General features: G+C 50.1%; 1 protein-coding gene across 7 annotated transcripts in view; it reads left to right on the forward strand.

The window, feature by feature from the left end:
* Positions 1–17057, forward strand: part of NUP50 (nucleoporin 50) — a 431487-nt gene extending 414430 nt beyond the window's left edge. For all 7 annotated transcript variants that reach the window (XM_069628169.1, XM_069628172.1, XM_069628173.1 and 4 more), the window contains one exon: positions 16692–17057. In XM_069628169.1, the coding sequence (XP_069484270.1) occupies positions 16692–16906 (215 nt within the window). In that variant the 3' untranslated portion in view covers positions 16907–17057. The remainder of the gene's footprint in view (positions 1–16691) is intronic.
* The last annotated feature ends 1623 nt before the right edge of the window (positions 17058–18680 follow it).

Below are 18680 nucleotides of genomic sequence, written 5' to 3' on the forward strand. Positions count from 1 at the left end.
GGCGTCCTCAACTCTCAAAGTGCTACGGACACAAGTGGAAGAGGTTCTCTGTCTGGTGCCGTGCACAGAAGATTAACCCTCTACGGATTACGATCCCTCAGATGCTACCGTACCTACTGTTGCTGGCCAAGACGGGACTAGCGCGTGCTTCCATCAAGATGCACCTGGTAGGGATTTTCCGATACACCAGAACTACAGGACGGCCATCCCTGTGGTCTCATTGCCTGGTGAAGGAATTAATGAAAGGACTGTTCGTTCGTTCCTGCCGGTGAAGGCTCTGGTCCTGGCGTGGGAGCTCAACGTGGTGCTGACCAGGCTCATGGGGCCGCCATTCGAGCCTCTGCATTCGGCACAGTTGAAGGTTCTGTCGTGGAAGACGGCCTTTCTTGTGGCCGTCACCTCCGCACGAGTGGGAGAGATCCAGGCCCTATCCTGCAAGCCTCCATACTTGACTTTTCACGAGACCAGGGTGGTGCTGAGGACGCACCCCTCCTTTATGCCCAAGGTGCCGTTGGACATCCACCTCAACAAGCCCTTGTTACCGGTTTTCTTCCCATCGCCTTCGTCGCCGGCCGAGAGGACTTTGCACTCACTGGATGTAGCTAGAGCGCTGAAGTTCTACGAGGACCGCACGAAGAGTTTTCGGAAGACGTCACAGCTGTTTGTGAACTTTGGACCTGTGAACCAAGGGAAGGCTCTCTCGAAGGCTTCCATTTCCAGATGGCTCTCCGGCTGCATCATGCACTGTCACAGGTTGGCAAAACGAACGTTGCCCGGCCGTCCGAGAGCCCATTCGACCAGAGCGATTGCTGCTACCATGGCGTTCTTGTCTGGTGTGCCCCTGCTGGACATCTGCAGGGCTGCTACGTGGAGGTCGACTCACACCTTCACGAGATTCTACTGTATCGACCGCGATTCCAGGGAGGAGTCCAGAGTCGGCCAAGCAGTGCTGCGCAACCTGTTCGCCTGAAGGTGGGCCTGGTGAGGAGGTAAGAGTTGCTTAATGTTGAGTTTATGTGATGCTTAATATTGAGCCTTTGCCACCTCCCATGGTTGTGCATGTGTGTACTGATATCTATTATTATATTCATGAGCATGGGTCTGGCATGGATTCACATGCAAACCCTCCCTCCTACCCTACTGCGGCTCTTCACTTGGTCATACTGTCACTTTATGTGCTACCACATCTGAGGATGGCTGCCAGGGACGGGGCTTAGGGAGAGGGCAGTCATTGGCTGGGGGCAGTATGACCCAGAGACCAGTGATTGGTTACTACTAAGAAAGACCGATCAGAAACGAAACTGATACTGATTTTTTTCTTTACTGATGATTCCCAGCCTGTCGGTGGGGAATATTCATGAGCATGTGAATCCATGCCAGACCCATGCTGGAGAACAACAGTTAAAGGTAAGTAACTTGTTCCTTCTCAAACACTGAAGGACTGCACCAGACTGCTGGTATGTTGGCTGAACGAGGGCACGGAGGTGGGTTCGTCCCGGGGGCACCAGTCTTCGGTCATGGCGGTGAAGGGGGTGTCTGCCCACCATGGAGCGGTGTCCGCTGAACCCCCCCCTATCCCCTCTAATAAGCAGCGCCCGGAGATGCCGGCGTCGGAGGTGGGGGAGAGGTAGCAAGTCCTCCACATCCAGGTCGCATCACTCTAAAGGTGCAAGTGTCTCCTCTCTGGCAAGTTGGCTCGACAGGACAAGGCAAAGGGGTCTGGACAGAAGACTGAGAAGTCTGGACAGAAGACTGAGAAGTCTGGACAGAAGACTGAGAAGTCTGGGCAGAAGGCCGTGACTGGGGATGGAGAGAAGTCGAAGTCAAGGGAGTCTTCCTTTTCAAAGCATTTGTCATCTAAGGGCTATCGCAGGTCGTCTTCCAGCCGGCACTCGTCGAACACCGTTCCAGCTCTTCGTCTAAGAAGGCTGCTTCACTGGAGAAAGCCAGGCCTGTGGAGGCCTCAGTCCTGACGACGAAGGGTTCGTCAACAGATATTGCCTCAACGGTGGTGGTGCAGCTTTCACTTCTGTTGACGTTTGTGTCGTTGGCTCAGTCTACAGCCGTGACTGTTAGTGGGCCGCAGCTGCTGTCGGCAGCTCAGCTGGAGACGGATGGTTTGTTGTCTGGGGCCAGTTTTGGGCCGTTGTGCCCGGTGGACATTCTTAATCAGGACCCGGCTCCGTTTTCGATGTCACCGGGTCTGGAGGAGGAGGAGGAGGAGGTGGAGGAGCAGGAGCCAGTTTTCCATCTGTCGGCGCTGGGCCTGCAGGAGGCTGGTCTTTCTACGTCGAGTGGGGTTGGGGCTGGGCCGCCTCTGTACCCGTTGGTGAATCCTCTTTCTTTGCTGTCCATGCAGGTGTTAAGTAGGCTCCAGTCGTTAAGACAATTGGATGCAAGACTTCCAGCGGCTCAGAGCCCGATGGTGCGTGGTGTGCCTGTGGAGGCCCCTCAGTCGAATCTCCCCAGGAATTTGCCTCCGGTGCGGCTGCCATTGCCGTCACCAGTGGGGTTGGGCCTTCCCCGAAGTCATCCAGAGGAAGGGGAGGTGGTCGATTCGGAGCCAGAGAGCAGGCCTAGTGACACGCTGTCAACCGTGTCCTCGTCGCCCAGGAGAGATGATACCTTGGATACAGACCCGGAGGTGGAACTGCCTAGTAGCCTGGCTCAGCTGTCAATGCCGGATGATGGGAACCAGTCGGAAAGGGGCATCTAGAGGAGAAGTTTAAAGCCCCAGAACTGACCCCCAAGTGCCTCGTGTCCCAGCCCATGCCGAAGTCAGTGGTTTCGGCGGCAGCCAGTTGGAAGGCAAGAAGCCAGCACAAGTGTGTTAAACCCCTGGACAGCGAGGCCAGAAAACAAGATGCTTTCGGGAAGAAAGTCCTCACAGTGGGTGCTACGACGGTGAAAGCAGCTAATTCCTTGGCCATCATGTGTAACCAGATCTGGATAACTAGTTGGTACGAGGGCTATAGCCGGAAAGAGCGTTGGAGTCTCTCCAGGTGTCCATGTGCCTGTTACAGCGTCTGGGGTTTGCTGTCAACTTTGCAAAATCCTATCCAACGCTATCCAGGGTGTGTTCATCTGTGCTCGGTTTCTCAGAGGAAAATCTGGTGAAGTCTTCGGACGAGTGTGGTGAAGTTGCAGTCCAGGGCGGCCGAATGGTGCCAAGGAACTATGGTCTCGGTCCCCAGTTACATATCACTGCTGGGTTCTATGGTATCCTGCATTGCGCTCATCCCAAATTGTCGCCTCTTCATGCAGCCTGCGCAAACATTTCTCGCAGACAGGTGGTCGCAAAGTTTGGGGTTTTGGTCAGACAAGGTGGTCCTCTTTCGCGGGCTGGTGGATGCACTGAAATGGTGGGCTTGCACGACAAATCTAGTACAGGGCATGCCCCTGCTGGAACTGGCCTTTCAGTTTACTATAGTGGCGGACGCTTCCCAGATGAGTTGGGGGTGGTGAGGGGGGGTGCACCTTGGCCAGTCACAGGTCCAGGGCCTGTGGTCTCGGGAGGAGGCGTTATTGCACATCAACATACTGGGGTTGAGAGCAGTGCACTGGGCCCTAAAATCCTTTCTCCCTCGCATCCAGGGTGCCATGGTTCATGTGTTAACGGACAATATCACCACAATGTCCTATTTGAGGAAGCAGGGGGGCACGCATTCTCCGCCCCTGTCCAAAGAGGCTTGGGCAGTGTAGCATTGCACCATGGCTCACAGAATTCATATTACAGCTTACCATCTGCCAGGGGTCCAGAATGTGCAGGCAGACTCAGCAGAAAAGGGGGGCAGTTGCACGAGTGGCAGGTGAAGAGGATCGTCCAGAAGTGGGGGTTCCCCCCTCTCGACTTGTTTGCCACGCCAGATGACAGGCAAAGCCCAACGTTTGCCAGCAGAGTGGCTCATCCAGAGTTGAAAGACGCGTTCTTGTTCCCGTGGATAGGCCTCTTCGGGTATGGTTTCCCTTAGTTTCCGCTGATTCGGCGGACGATCCAGTTGGTTCGCAGGTACCCGTATGAAGTGATCTTGGTTGCCCGATTCTGGCCCATGCAGACGTGGTTCTCAGATCTCTATCTCGCGGTGGAAGAGACGCTTCGTCTGGGTGCAGAGCGGGATCTGCTTATGCCAACAAAGAAAAAGTTGTCCCCTTTCCCATTGTACAGATTGTTAAAGTCCCTCCTAACATTAGTGGGGGCATAAACTTGTTCCTACCTTGTCCCTGTCTGAATCTTCACGAAGTATTGGACAAGGGGACTACTGAGGAACTTGCAGCGTTTCTCTGCGTTGGTCAAGGTCTATGTCTGCTTCTGCAGTTTGTACCACGCCTCTATTAATTCAGGCCCTGTATGTACCAAACTGGAGACAAATGACCATATACAACCAAGTGTATTGATCTGCTGTCGCAGAACACTAGCATCACTATCCGGCATCTCTCAGCCTAGCTGCAGGACTCCTGATCACTCAGTTCGTTCATCTCGGTATCTCACAGGAGTGCTGGATACTGGAGGCAGCAAGGGCACCTTCCACTAACATCTCTCACAGTAGGAAATGGGTGAGATTTTGTGCCTGGTGCGAGCAGCAACTGGATGTGCGACCGGTGGAAGTTTTGCCGCCCCAGTTTCTCCCATACTTGCTGCATCTGGCGCAGGTCCTGGCGTGGTCTTCAATCAAAGTACATTTGGCGGCCATTTCCAGATTCACCAGATGGCACCATGCTACTCCTCTGTTTAGTGACAGGTTGGTTAAGCACTTTCTGAAAGGGCTTTTTCGGACCTTTTCCCCCAGAGAAAAGGTTTGCTCCGATATGGAGTTTCAATGTGGTTCTCTCTGCTCTCGTGAAGCTGCCATTTGAGCCCATGTCGACGGCGTTCCTGACGTTCCTCTTGTGGAAAGTCGCATTTCTCGTTGCAATCACATCAGCCAAACGGATTTCGGAGCTTCAGGCGTTGGTCATTAACCCACCTTACCTGCGATTCATGAGAGATGAGGTTCTCCTGTCTACTTATCTGCACTTCATACTGAAAGTGCCTTCAGAGTTTCACAAACACGCCACGGTCGCATTGCCCTTGTTCTTCGCTAAGGCGACCATGATGGCAGAAAGCCCTGCATTCCCTGGACATCAAGAGACTCTGAAGTTTTACCTGGCCCGTATTCAGGACTTCAGGAAGTTGAAACTACTGTTTGTGGCTTTTGGTCCTTCCCACCAAGGTTCAATCCATTTCCAAGCAAGGACTTTCCTGTTGGGTCTCGTCCACGATTTCATTTTGTCATAATAAAGCTGGCAAGCTCTTGAGGGCAAATCCTAAAGCCCATTTTACAAGATCCATGTCGTTGTCGGCGGCGTTATGGGCTAAAATACCGCATAGTGCCATTTGCCAGGCAGCTTCATGGGCGGTGCAGCATACCTTCACCAGGCACTACTGTCTGGGACAGCAACATATGAAAGATGTGCAGGCGGGACGAGCGGTCATCCAACGCCTGTTTCAATAAGGTAAGCCCTGCAGCTTCCGGGGTTTTTTGTGTACTCCATCACTCGCTGGTTTTATTATCATGCATGTTGTTGGATGTTACTTGTGTTCGTGGTTATGGGGTTGGTTTGCCTGTCATGCACCACCAGTGGTTGGTCATACTGCTATGTAATCTATTTGCAGCATGTGAATCCATGAAAGATCCAATGCTGGAGAAGGGAATAGTTTCTTACCTGTAACTCCATTTCTCCAGCATTGGTATCTTTCATGGATTCACATGCTTAGAATATTCCCCGTCGTCAGGCTGGGAATCCCCGGTACATTATATAGACCCTTTCCCGTAGGAAAACTTTTTCGACGCTTATGCGTCCTATCCACCTCGTTTTGTATCATGCGTGCCCGCGCCGTCAGGACGCCATGATATAAATACAGGACCCGCCCCCGCGCTCCCTCAGATTTCGGCCCCCAAAGTAGTGGGGGGAACCAGTTTGCATGGCCAGGGGAGGCAGGCGGGCGCATGTGAATCCATGAAAGATACCAATGCTGGAGAAATGGAGTTACAGGTAAGAAACTATTCCCTTCTCCAGCATTGGATCTTTCATGGATTCACATGCTTAGAATAGATTACATAGCAGTACCATCCCGAAAAGAGGAGGCGTGCATGCAAACTCACATACTTTCCTCACAATGCCAGTACCCTATGGTTGTATACCCATCGGCAATAGTTAACATAGAGAACGAACAATATTCAATCATAATTGCAACCAGATCGAACCCCTCAACCGGGGCTTACCTTATTGGAATAGGTGTCGAAGCACCGCCTGTCCCATCCGAGTATCTTCGGCATGTTGTTGTGACAGGCAGTAATGGCGGGTAAAAGTGTGTGTAGCCGCCATGCAGATGTCCCCCAGAGGGACTCCAGACCACAGCGCCGTCGACGATGCCGCCGCTCTAGTGGAATGAGCTCTTGGGCGTCGCAGAAGAGGCTTCCCAGCCTTGGAATGGCAGTACGAAATGGTAGACGATACCCATCTTGACAGTCCTTGCTTTGAAATGGCTTTGCCTTTAGCACCCAGACCATAGGCCACGAACAATTGCCTCGTTTCCCTGAAAGGTTGCGTGCGATGAAGATAAAACTTGAGAGCCCTCTTCACGTCTGTGTGTAACGTGCGCTCCGCTCCCGAGCATGGCTCTGGAAAAAACGTAGGTAAGACAATAGAGGAATGTTTTTATGGAACACTGAAGGCGCTTTCGGTATGAACTGTGGGTTAGTGGCAAGGACCACCTTGTTCTTGAAAAATCTTAAGTATGGTGGGTCTACCATTAGAGCTTGGATTTCCGAAATACGTCGGGCTGAAGTGATGGCCACCAGGAAGGCCAATTTCCACGACAAAAACTTTAGAGACGATGATGACATTGGTTCAAAAGGAGGTTTCATAAGAGACGCTAACACCAGATTGAGGCTCCACACCGGAGGAAATCTCTTCTCGGGAGGGAAACTCCTGAACAAACCTTTAAGGAAGTGCTTAATCAGGCGGTCGCTGAATAATGGTGCGGAATGCCGTTGACGCGTAAACCTGGAGATGGCGGCCAGGTGTACTTTTATCGACGACACCGATAAGCCCTTTTGAGCTAAGAACAGCAAGTATGGAAGGAGCTGTTCCGGCGTAATCGACTGCGGAACCAAACCTGGTTGATCCCCACACCACTGACAGAAACTCCTCCATTTGTACGAGTATGAAGTGTTTGTGGAAGGTGCTCTTGCCGCTTGCAGAATACGACGACACTCCTCCGGAATCGTTAGCCGACCAAATTCGGCAAAGTCAGGAGCCAGGCCGTCAACTTGAGGCTGTCCGGGTCGTGATGCCAAATGGTACCCTCCTGTCGAGACAGAAGGTTGGGGATCTTCCTGAACCTCATTGGCTCCGCCGCCGCTATGTGCAGCAGATCTGAAAACCACACCTGTCTGGCCCAATACGGGGCCACCAGAATCACCCGACATGGGTACTTGAGGATCCATTGCAACGTCCTCCGGATAAGAGGAAATGGAGGGAATGCGTACAGGAATTTGTTCGTCCATGGGAAGGAAAACGCATCCCCGAGTGAGCCCTGCTGAGGCCATCTGCTTGCATACTGCGGGCATTTTCTGTGCCTCCGTCGACAGGGACCTGGAACGTGTTCCTCCTTGTTTCCTTAAGTAAAACATTGTAGTCATGTTGTCCGTCATGACACGCACCACAGAGTCTCTCAGTTGAGGAAGAAAAGATTTTAGAGCCCACCGCACTGCTCTCAGTTCTAGCAGGTTGATATGCAGGGAGGACTCTTGTAACGACCACTGGCCGTGTACTTGTAACATCTCCAGATGAGCTCCCCATCCGCTCAGCTCCCCATCCGTCACCACCGTCTTCTGGAACTCCGGTTCCACCAGAGGCATTTCTTTCGTTAGATGAGTAGAAACTCTCCACCAGCGGAGTGCTTGTACCAGTTGTTCGTCGATGACCAGTCTGTCGGACCAGCGGCCTTGGCTCTGCGTCCAACGGTCCGCTAGAAATTCCTGGCAAGGTCTCATAAACAGACGGCAGTTTATCAACGGAATGCAGGGCGACATGGTCCCCAGCAGGGACATGTATTTGCGCACCGACACCCTGGTACTGCATCTCCATTCCGACGCCTTGCTTTGTAGCTTCTGTATTCTTTCGCTGGATGGTCTTACAAGGCTTGTGTGCATATGAAACTCCTCCCCTAGAAAGACCAAGGTCCTCGAAGGCTCTACGGAGGACTTGCTGAAGTTTATCGCGAAGCCCAGTTCCTGTAAGAGGGACACGTTTGTTCCATGGACGAGCCTCTGACCAGCCAGTCGTCTAAATATGGATAGACATGGTGACCGTCCTTCCTTAAATGGGCCGCTATGGGGGCCAAGCACTTGGTGAACGTCCTGGGGGAGGACTTGAGACCGAACGGGAGGACCTTGAACTGAAAATGCTTTCGCCCGACGACGAACCTTAAATATCTCCTGTGTCGTGGACGTATTGGGATATGAAAATATGCGTCCTGAAGATCTAGCGACGACAGATAATCCATGGGTTGCACTGACCTGATAACCTCCTGGAGCTTTAGCATTTTGAATTTTGAGCTCTTTAGCCATTTGTTGAGTACCCTCAGGTCGAGAATGGGCCTCCATTTTCCATTTGGCTTCTTGACTACAAAGAACCGGGAATAAACCCCTCGTCCTTCCTGTGCCACAGGAACCCGTTCTACCGCTCCTTTTTGTAGCATAAGCGCCACCTCTTGTCTTAGAACTCGAAGGTGGGGCTGGGCCGAAAACACTGGCGGAAGACTTGGAGGCTTGTTTTTGAATTGCAGCGCATGACCCATGCGAACCGTGTCCAGAACCCATCGATCTGTGGTGATGCATTCCCATTGGTCGATATGATGAGAGACTCGACCCCCCAGGACGTTCCGAAGGCCGTCATTGGTTGCTGGTTTGCTTGTCCTTCGTCGACGAGGGACCCGAGCCTCGTCGTCTGGAGGCTTGATAATCTCTGCCTCTACGTGCCGACTGGGATGCCCGTCTGTAACATTGTGAGGAGTATGAGGGCCTGTTAAATCCACGGTCCCTAGAGGCTCCAAAGCGGGAGTTTCCGGAGGCACCCCTGAAGGGGCGAAAAGAGCGAAAACTTCTACCTGTCTGGAGGGCGCCAAGAGACCTAGCGGTATCCGTGTCTTCCTTCATCCCCTTCAAGGCTTCATCAACCGTGTCTAAAAGTAGTACATTTGAGCCACGCTTGTCGACTAAGTACTACGCCATGATTGATTTGTTTGAACCCCGACTCTGCTAGGTCCACCGCAATATTAATTGCATGGTTCGAGGCCTCCTCACCATCCCGTACTAGTAACATGGCTGCTTTGCGATGTTCTTCCGGCAGGTGTTCTAGGATAGGGGCTATTTTATGCCACATCTCCCTATCGTAACGCGATACAATCGCCAAGGAGTTGGCTGCTCTTACCGTCGTGGCGCCGACTGAGAGCACCTTTTTCCCGAAGGCGTCCTGTCTCCTTGCCTCGCTTTCTGGTGGGGTTGAACATTTTTGCTGTACTCTGGCCTTCCTAGCCGCTGCCGCCGATACCACAGAGTCTGACAGTGGCTGTGATGTTAGACATTTTGGAATGGACTCCGGAGCTTTAAACTTTTTCTCAATACGCCCCTTAATAGCCGGTTCCGAGAACGGATGACGCATCGTCTTGAGGCCTTCTTGCCATATGTGGTCCAGGATTGGGATGGCAAATACCGATTTCCTCCTTTGACCCATGTGATCAAAAAGAAAACAATCTTTCTTTTGCTCCTCAGGAATTAAGCCGAACTCGGAACACGCTTTCCCCATCATTGCATGGAAGGCTCCCACATCATCCGGAGGAGATGGTTGTGCCTGGCTCCTCGTAGACTCTACCTCTACATCCGAATTCCATGTTGGGTCTCTCGACGGTGACGGGGAGATGTCCGACCCTGAGTCACCTCGTATAGAATCGGACTCAGATAGCTCACCCTCCTCCTGCACTCGAGGACGATCCTTCACCACCTGGGAGGCCGACTGGCTTTTGGTCGTCGTGCGAGCTGCTTGAGCTTGTTCGTCGACGGAAGGTGCAGAAAATATCGACGATGAAGTGCCAGGCTGAGGGATCTGCGTATCCAGACGCTGCAGGAGCTTCTGAAGTGTATTAAGCACATCCAGAGACAAAACCGTCTGGGGGGGTCAGCAACGTCGAGGATAGAGGGACCACACCCCCACTCGTCGTCGACGTATTGGAAGGCCGTAGGCCCAAGTCCGACGGCTGCATAACCATGTCACCTTCTCCTTCCACCGACGACCCCGGCAAGGCCGTGTCTTGCAGCAGGACCTCAGGGGGGGGCCGGGTCACAAACCTCTGGCTGCCAGGCCATAAATTGAGTCCCCGTCGACGAAGGAATCCCCACCGCTGCTGCCTGAATAGTAATGGGCATCGTCTGCGATACCGGGGTCGACGAGCAAGTCGCCGGCACCGAGCCTTTAGACTTCGTAGCCGATTTCGTTGCCGACTTCCCTGCTGAAGCGTCTCGACTCACGGAAGACCTAGGATGGTCCCCTGAGGAGGATTTTGATGCCGCTTGCCTCTCCGTCTTAGAGGAGGAGGAGGAGGAGGACTTTTTGTGTGATGAGGAAGACCCAGCATGCTTCCCCGCATGCTTGTCCGCAGGGCATTTTTCGACAGGCCTCACCTTCTTCGAGGGAGGTTCCGACTTGCTCCTGGAGGGCGTGGAGCCAACTTCTGATGCCGGGTAGGCACCTGCTCTGTCGTTAAGCCAGTCGACCAACCTTCTTTTCCGGTCTTTAAGGGTTTTTTGAGAGAGACCCTGGCATATCTCGCATGTATCCGCCGTGTGGTGCGGGTGGAGACAGTAGATACAATCCATGTGGGCATCACCTTCATAGACTTTTTTGAGTCCACATGTCGCACAAGGACGAAATAAAGCTTTTCCAGACATATATATTTTTTTTTTTTTTTCAAAACGTAACTTCGCCGAAGCGAAAACACAACCTAACTTCAATTAGCAGTAACCGCGAGGATCCCACTACTTTGAAAGACGGTTGAAATCTGAGGGAGCGCGGAGGCGGGTCTTGTATTTATATCATGGCGTCCTGACGGCGCGGGCACGCATGATACAAAACGAGGTGGATAGGACGCATAAGCGTCGAAAAAGTTTTCCTACGGGAAAGGGTCTATATAATGTACCGGGGATTCCCAGCCTGACGACGGGGAATATTCTAAGCATGTGAATCCATGAAAGGTCCAATACTGGAGAAGGGAGTAGTTTCTTACCTGTATCTCCATTTCTCCAGTGTTGGTATCTTTCATGGATTCACATGCACCCGCCGCCGCCCCTGCAGGCAAACGTTGGTTCGGTTTCCTCTACTTTGGAGGTTAAAATCTGAAGGGAAGCTACGGGGGCAGGGCTATTTATACAAGACGTCCTGATTGTGTAGGCTAAAGCACCAAAAAAGACGTTGATTGATTGGACACTAAAGTGTCAAAGTTTTCCACAGCCTGACGACGGGAAATATTCACAACATGTGAATCCATGAAAGATGCCAACGCTGGAGAACTGGAGTTACAGGTTAGAAACTACTCCCTTGCTATACCCATTCACAGACCTGCGGGGCAGGACATGCCTAAAGTAAATACTTGTTCACAGAAAGAGGGTGAAATTGAACTAGTCTATTCACCTTGTCTGCACTGCAAATCCAAATTTGAGCATTTAAATTGTGATGAGCGGTCACCCAAAAGATGTGCAATTAACTCCTTGCAAACCAGACAGGCTACCTCTACCTTGGGTCTCTTTGCTTCTTCACTCGCTCACAATGGTTCAGACCACCACAGAGGCTTGATGCCACGATAGTAACGCAAGTCGGGTCTAAGTTAATTCATTTTCTTTTACATAGCTAGTAAGACTCCATCCAGGTACATCTACCAGTGCAGTCCATCTGACAACGGAAGAACATGAAGTATATGAATTCTGCACTAGAACCCTTGGACGTTGTGGTTCCAAGTGCACATCACAACAGGGATCCCTGTATAAATATAGGTGCCAAGTTGGTATGCTAAAATAATTTATTACTATAGGAATAGTTACCCCTAGGCCTGTCAGGCTTCATGGGTCATTAACGGTTTGGGCCCGAGTTATAGGCCTGAGTGAAACTAAGTCCTTCACACCGGACTCTGGTGCAGTTATATTTTATATTATGGAGCATTTGTTAGGTGCTTATAAAAAATAAATGTTTCCAAGCGCCACAAGGCTACATGGGAAGGGAACAGAGGAAAAATAACAATGGCAAAAACGGTGAAACAGTCATGGTCCTACTAGGCCTTGTGGCATTTGGACGTGCAGGTGCAGTGAGGTGAAGTGCAGGAGATGGGGAGGGAAGGGGTAGGGGAGCAGAGGAGTGGAAAAGTGCTGGTTGAGGCCCAGGGGGAGCAGGGCTAAGGGGAGCCAAGGAGGAGAACCTCAGGCTAAGTGCTAGTGCAGGCGACTCCCAAGGTGGGATGCAGAGCCACCAAGTAGGGGCCCAAAGAGCAGTGCAGTGGGGGGCAGGGCACTGGTATTGACTGGGAAGAAGGGCATGGCATCCTGTGAGATTTGAGGATCCAGTCACAGCGGCAGTGGGGTGAATAACCAGGAAGGGAAAATGGGTAGAGAACAGCAGAGTTTTTAGCAGTTTCCGGAACGTAAGGAGTTCCGGCTCAAGTCTGACAGGGGCAGGGAAGCTGTTACAAAGGGAGGTGCTAGCCGAGGAGAGACCTCTCCCTTCACTCCCCCCGCTCCCCAATCTGCTTGGAGAAGCGTTTGAAGTCATATAGTTGGAGTTAGATGAGTGTAGGGCTCTAGCAGGGGATTATTTAGCGAGTGAAAGTTGGAGATAGCGTGGACCCAGACCACAGAAGGACTTTTGGATGATACAGAGGGTCTTAAATCTGATCCTTGCAACCAGTGGAGAGATTCTAGGACTGGGGAGATAGTCCCTGGGCTTGAGGCCAAGGAGAGGTCTTGCAGCCCTATTCTAGATTAGCTGGAGGGGGCTTAGGCAGGAGAGTGGGAGATTGAGAAAGAGGTTGTTGCAGTAGTCCAGCCTGGAGAGGACTGGAGCTCCAGAGACATTAAGCTTCGGGAGAATGTGAGGAAAGGAAGAATGCCTCGGAGGTGGTGGAGCTGGAAGTGGGACTCCTTGGTAAGGTCCATGGTGTGAGGGGTGAAGGAGTGAGCTGAATCGAAGATGGCCCCAAGGTTTCCGTCCCCACAAGATGGTGTGTGGAGGGCCCAAAGAAGGTGGCCAGAGGGTAGAAGGAAAAGCGGGTTCAGGTGTCTCAATGAGAAGCATCTATGTCTTAATGGCATGAAGACAGAGATGAGTAGCTGCACACCATCCCTGAATGGCAGACAGTTGGGGATCGTAGAGGAGGAAGAGGCAAAAGTAGATGCAAGTTTGAAGGAAAGCGGTGTCATCAGCATAAAACTGAAAATTGGGTGAGGAGGAAGAAATTGGGTAAGCAAGAGGGGCAGTATCGATATTGAAGAGACATGGCGATAGGATAGTTCCCTGGGGGGGACGCCACCAGTAGAGAGTGAGGAGGTGGAGGAGAAAGGGCCCAGTTGCAGCTGGGAAGGGCGGTTAGTGAGGAAAGAAGTTAGCCAATCCAGTGAACGGTCAATGATGCTGAGGGTGTCAGAGTAGTTTTGAGGTTGGAATGGTTGACCGTGTCAAAGGCAGAGGAGAGATCAAAGAGAATGAGAACAGCGGGAGAGGTGGAGTCGAGATTTCAGAGCATGATTTCACGGGTGTTGAGCAGTTTTTTCGTGCCTCTGGGTGTCCGAAATCCAGATTGATGAACGTGGAGGCAACCAACGAGAACGGTGTGGAGGGTCCGTTGGGGGAGGACAAACCTCTTCAGGAGTTTACCCAAGAATGGGGTAGTGGAAATCGAGCAATAGTTGGCAGGCAGGAGGGTTCAACGGATGGATTTTCGTACGAGGGTGCATTAGGGAGTGTGTGAGGGATAGAGGGAAAGCCAGTGGCGAAGGAGTGGTTACAGAAGTTGGCAAGAGATGAGATGTTGTCCTTAATGGTTCTGGAAGAGCAGGGAGCACCTGTTTGGAGGAGACATTCATAGAACGGACCACTTTAGAAACCTCATCCAGTGCTATGGGCAGGAGGGAGTACAGCGAGGGGGTTGAAGGAGAGGGGCCAAGGGGTGCAGGGGAGAAGGAGTGGAGATTGGTGTGGAGGAGAGTTGAGGACAAGATGTTGAGGTTTTGCTGTGAAATGGGAGGCCAAAATGGTGCAGATGGTCTAGGAAGGGAGGAGAGAGGTGGAGACTGCCACCGGATTGGCTAGTTTGTTGCAGATTTGGACATTTCAGCCATGTTGGTAGCTACAGATGCGAGCCTGCTTTTTGGAGAGGATAGAAAAGTGATATTGTCTTTGGAGCAGTCCGCAGTGCAGTTTGTCAGAGGGTAAACTCAAGGTCTGCCAATTCCGTTCAGCAACTCTGCACTTGCGTTTCAGGCATGCTAGATCGGAATCGTACCAGCTGTTCTTGGAGGCAGGTTTTCGGTGGATCATCATGACTGGGGCAAGGATATCAAGAGTGTTAGAGATGTATAGGTGCAGGTTAGCAAGGACAGAGTCAGAGGGCGAGTCAGAAGTGGGAGGGGGATGAAGGTGCAATAGAAAGCAGCGACAGACACCAGTTTCATAGGTCGGATTCCGGCAAAGGAGGCTGGCAGTGCTAGGTTGGTTCCGATAAAGGGCCAAGGGGCCCCAGGTGGGAATAGAGGAGTGGTCAGACCAGGAGACGGGGTTTCTGGCTGGATTAGAGATGGGGGATGTCGCCAGAAATGAAGGCATCCAGGGTGTGACCAGCAAAGTGGGTTGGGCCAGAAAGGAGAATGGAGAGAGCAAGGGAGTCGGAGGACACAGAATTGCAGTGGATGTTGAAGCCTCCAAGGAGGAGGAGTTTGGAAGAAGAGGTTGAAAGGGAGGCGCCGCGGTCAGCCCGTTCAGAGCAATCGGTGCCAGGGGCCTGTAGATAGTGGCGCGGGTGAGGGTGTAGGTGAGACACCATGCATACAGATGAGGCATTCAAAAGAGTAGGTTTGAGTGGCTATGATGGAGGAAGGGACCCACTCGGGGAAGATCAGGGCCACTCCACCTCCGGGTCCATTTGGTCTGGGTTTAGAGAGCATTTTGTAGCCCTCAGAAAGGAGTGTTAACAGTGAGAGCTGACGTTGAACCACGTCTCGGTAAGAGCTAGGATGTCTAGGTCTTAGTCTTTGGGAGACAGATGTTAGAGTAGTGTTTGACAGCAGAGCGAGTATTCAGAGTAGCGAAGTGAAGCTTGTTACCACCTTTGAAGGTTTTCCAGGGGGGGGGGGGGGGAATTCACAGGGGGCATGGTACACTGGTCATTGGTGGTGGAGAGGTGAGGAGAGGAAGGTGTGGCAGGAGAAGGGAGGAAGTTTGAGAGGGCAGGTGCAGGTCGAGAAGACTAGGTTGAGAGGATTGGGTCATGATGGTGCCATATTGATGGTCCTTAATGATACACATAGAGGATGAGAAATATGCCAGGAGCACTTCCCACCTAGTGCCACAATTAATGGGTGAGGAGACAGTGGAGACCAGCTGGGGGTCCAAAGGTCAGGAGTGGGGACAGAGAAACTGATGTGGTTTAATAGTCTGCCTGAAAGTGGCATTGGCGTAGGTGTTGGCAATAGGTAGGCTTGGATTGGAGTCCAGGAGAGGCTTTTTAAACTTTTTTTTCTTCCGGACTTCGTGGGAGGGGTAGGATAGGTGATAGAATAGCAGTTGGAATAGATAGGAGAGATAGTGCCTTGGGAGTAGTGGAGGGGGGAGAGGCATAAACCGTGGAGATGCACAGTGCACAAACTCACCAAGTGGCCTAGCAGGCACATAAGGAGATGTGCAATGGAAGACAATCCGTTCATATCCGAATTTCCAAAAAAGCACTAAGTTACAGCACAAAATGGAAGATGCACAGATTTAAAAGCAGACCTAAATTCTGATTTCCCAGGTTACCAGCCCGTGAATACTGCAGAGTGTGGTTAGTATTGCTTATTAACACCCTGGGTTTTCAAACTGGAGTGCTGACAGTTTCTCAAATACATTGCTGAGAAAACTGGTTGCATGCTCACTGTGATCAGATATTCACCCAAGATGGTTGCCATGGAAATGGAATACAAGGCGCCATGCAGAGGCTCTCTTCAGTTTCCATGGTGGCAGAGGTGCATCTGAAACAGGGTCAGTCTGGGAGGGTGGAGGCAGTGAAGTGGAAGCCGCGATAGGAGGAAAGGCGAGATGGGGGGAAAGATGGAGGAGCCAGGGTGTGAGCAGTTCCCAGCTTGCTCGGAATGTGTATTTGTATTGTAGGATTCAGTCCACGGTCAGTCCACAGTATGAGCAAGTGATTGCAAATGTTCTGGAAATCACTAAATCTAAAGTTAAGTGAACATATTGACCAATCCATCTTTTGTCTCCAAGGTTATGTTTTGTTCCTTTTCTCAGTTGCCTATTTTGATAACTAATTTCTTTATCACTCGTTATTTAGATCATTGTGGGTATATTGTGCTATCACTTTTAAAAATCGTTTTTTTTGTTTCGTTTATCAAATCTAGGTAACATACTATTAAACGTTTTGGTGCAGCCTTCCATGGCATGTTCAAGAACTGGGAAAAACAATGTGATTGTTCTGTGTATTCCAAACCCTCCCATTGATGAGAAGAATCCAAACGTTCCAGTTACAATGTTGATACGGGTCAAAACGAGTGATGATGCTGATGAGCTGCTAAAGATGTTAAACGAGAAAAAGGAGGAATGGTCATCACAGTAACCGAATTCAAGAGAATGCCAAGTTGCTGCTTTTTTCTGAATTTAGTTAATTTTTGGCAATGCTGTACGTTTTGCCATTCTAAAACTAGAGATACTGAATTGTATTTTTTTGTATTCCAGAATTTAAATGGCCAATAAAAGCTTTAACTTGATGCAAGCATTTTAATTCCGGTTTAACGAATCGCTGTGTGGTAACTATTTAGCTGATGCATTTGAGAAAAAAAAGATTTTATTGATGTTCAATATTACTGCACAAAAAATATAAAACGACTTCAAAATCATTGAACGATATTTGTTCTTAAGTGATTTTCAAGTGGTTATTGAAATTTGTCATATGGGAGGAAATAGGAAACTTGGAACCTTTTTTTTTTTTTCTATAAAAACGTGTACTATTTGTAATGATATAATTGATAATTAAGTTGCCCAATTAATTGAACCGTGAAGCTTCTTTGCAAGAACCTGCTTACGGCAGCTCAACATGCCTTTGTCTAAACGTGGCCGTACAATCACAATCCCAAACCCCACAAAACGTGGCGGTACGTACAGTCACTCTCCAAAACCCCACAAAACGTGGTGGTACAGTCACTCTCCAAAACCCCACAAAACTATTGTTGCTGGAGACCTTCCCAGAACATGTGCACATTCGTTCTATTCCAAAATGAATCAAAACGGACTTTAAAAGGAATGGTCTCAAGCTTGAATCTGCAAATCCGTTTCTAAGTGTACCCATTTCTTCTGATGGGGCTGTGAAGCAAAACTATAATGCATGCAGCATTGAAAACCCTGCTTTTGGTTATTGTCTAATCAATTCGCTATCTTATCAGGCACACATTTGTTTGAGTTGTGTACTTTGTTTTCTGTTTATGCAATTTACTGAATGAGTACATACGCTTGTTTTGCTAACTGCTTCCCATATGTTTTCACTAGTTCGTCATAGTGGTAGACACTTACTTGATTTTCATACAATTCTTGGCTTCTATGAATGATCTGATTTGATAGAAGTACGTGTTTTATTTTTAGGCCATTTCCATTACTGATTAAATAACCTAGGCGCTGTCTTAAAAGTACGCATTAGCCATTTGTTTGATTTCAAATCATTTATATTTGAGATGGAAGGCATGTGGGGAAAATTATTTTCAACCCTTTGTAAAAACGAATCGTGCAAAAACTGTCCCCTTATGTCGAATTTTGGAAAAGTGACGTAAAACCTTATTGATGCCGCTTTATATACAGCCCATACTCCGTGTTGCATATTGCCTGCTTAGTTCCTGTTGTGAATTACTCCAGAGCTGGTTTGAGCCCGTACGTGCCTTATAGAGGTTAAGATTGGGAATTTAAAGGCTATTAGTAAGTAATTTATTCCTGCGGGGGTAGTCACAGTATTATTGCAGAGTTGGAAATTGGCACTCAAAGCTCCTACCTGTATCACATTGCCATATCCATGGCTGCACTGGAAGTGGCGAGAGATCGAATATGTGCAGCACCTGTAGGATTACAAAAAATACCTAGGTTCTTGCTCAGTTAACAAAATAATTGTATAATAAAAAATGGCAAAAATGCATTGGCACAGGAATAGTCTGTTTTTGTTTTAACGTGTAAGCCAATGTGCTGATTGACTTACGGAATTTGAGTCTCTGCATGTGCTTGAGGTTTTTAGAGAATTCAGAGTAGTTTGTCCTTTCTCAATCTGTGCCGTTTTTGTTTAGCAAGGAATAGATCCAGAATTGTGGCTGCATCCATGAGTCCATTTTCTAAATGACGGCGCCAAATTTGGT

This window comes from Ambystoma mexicanum, chromosome 12 (assembly GCF_040938575.1).
Source record: "Ambystoma mexicanum isolate Mex_15411 chromosome 12, UKY_AmexF1_1, whole genome shotgun sequence".
Taxonomy (NCBI): Eukaryota; Metazoa; Chordata; class Amphibia; order Caudata; family Ambystomatidae; genus Ambystoma; species Ambystoma mexicanum.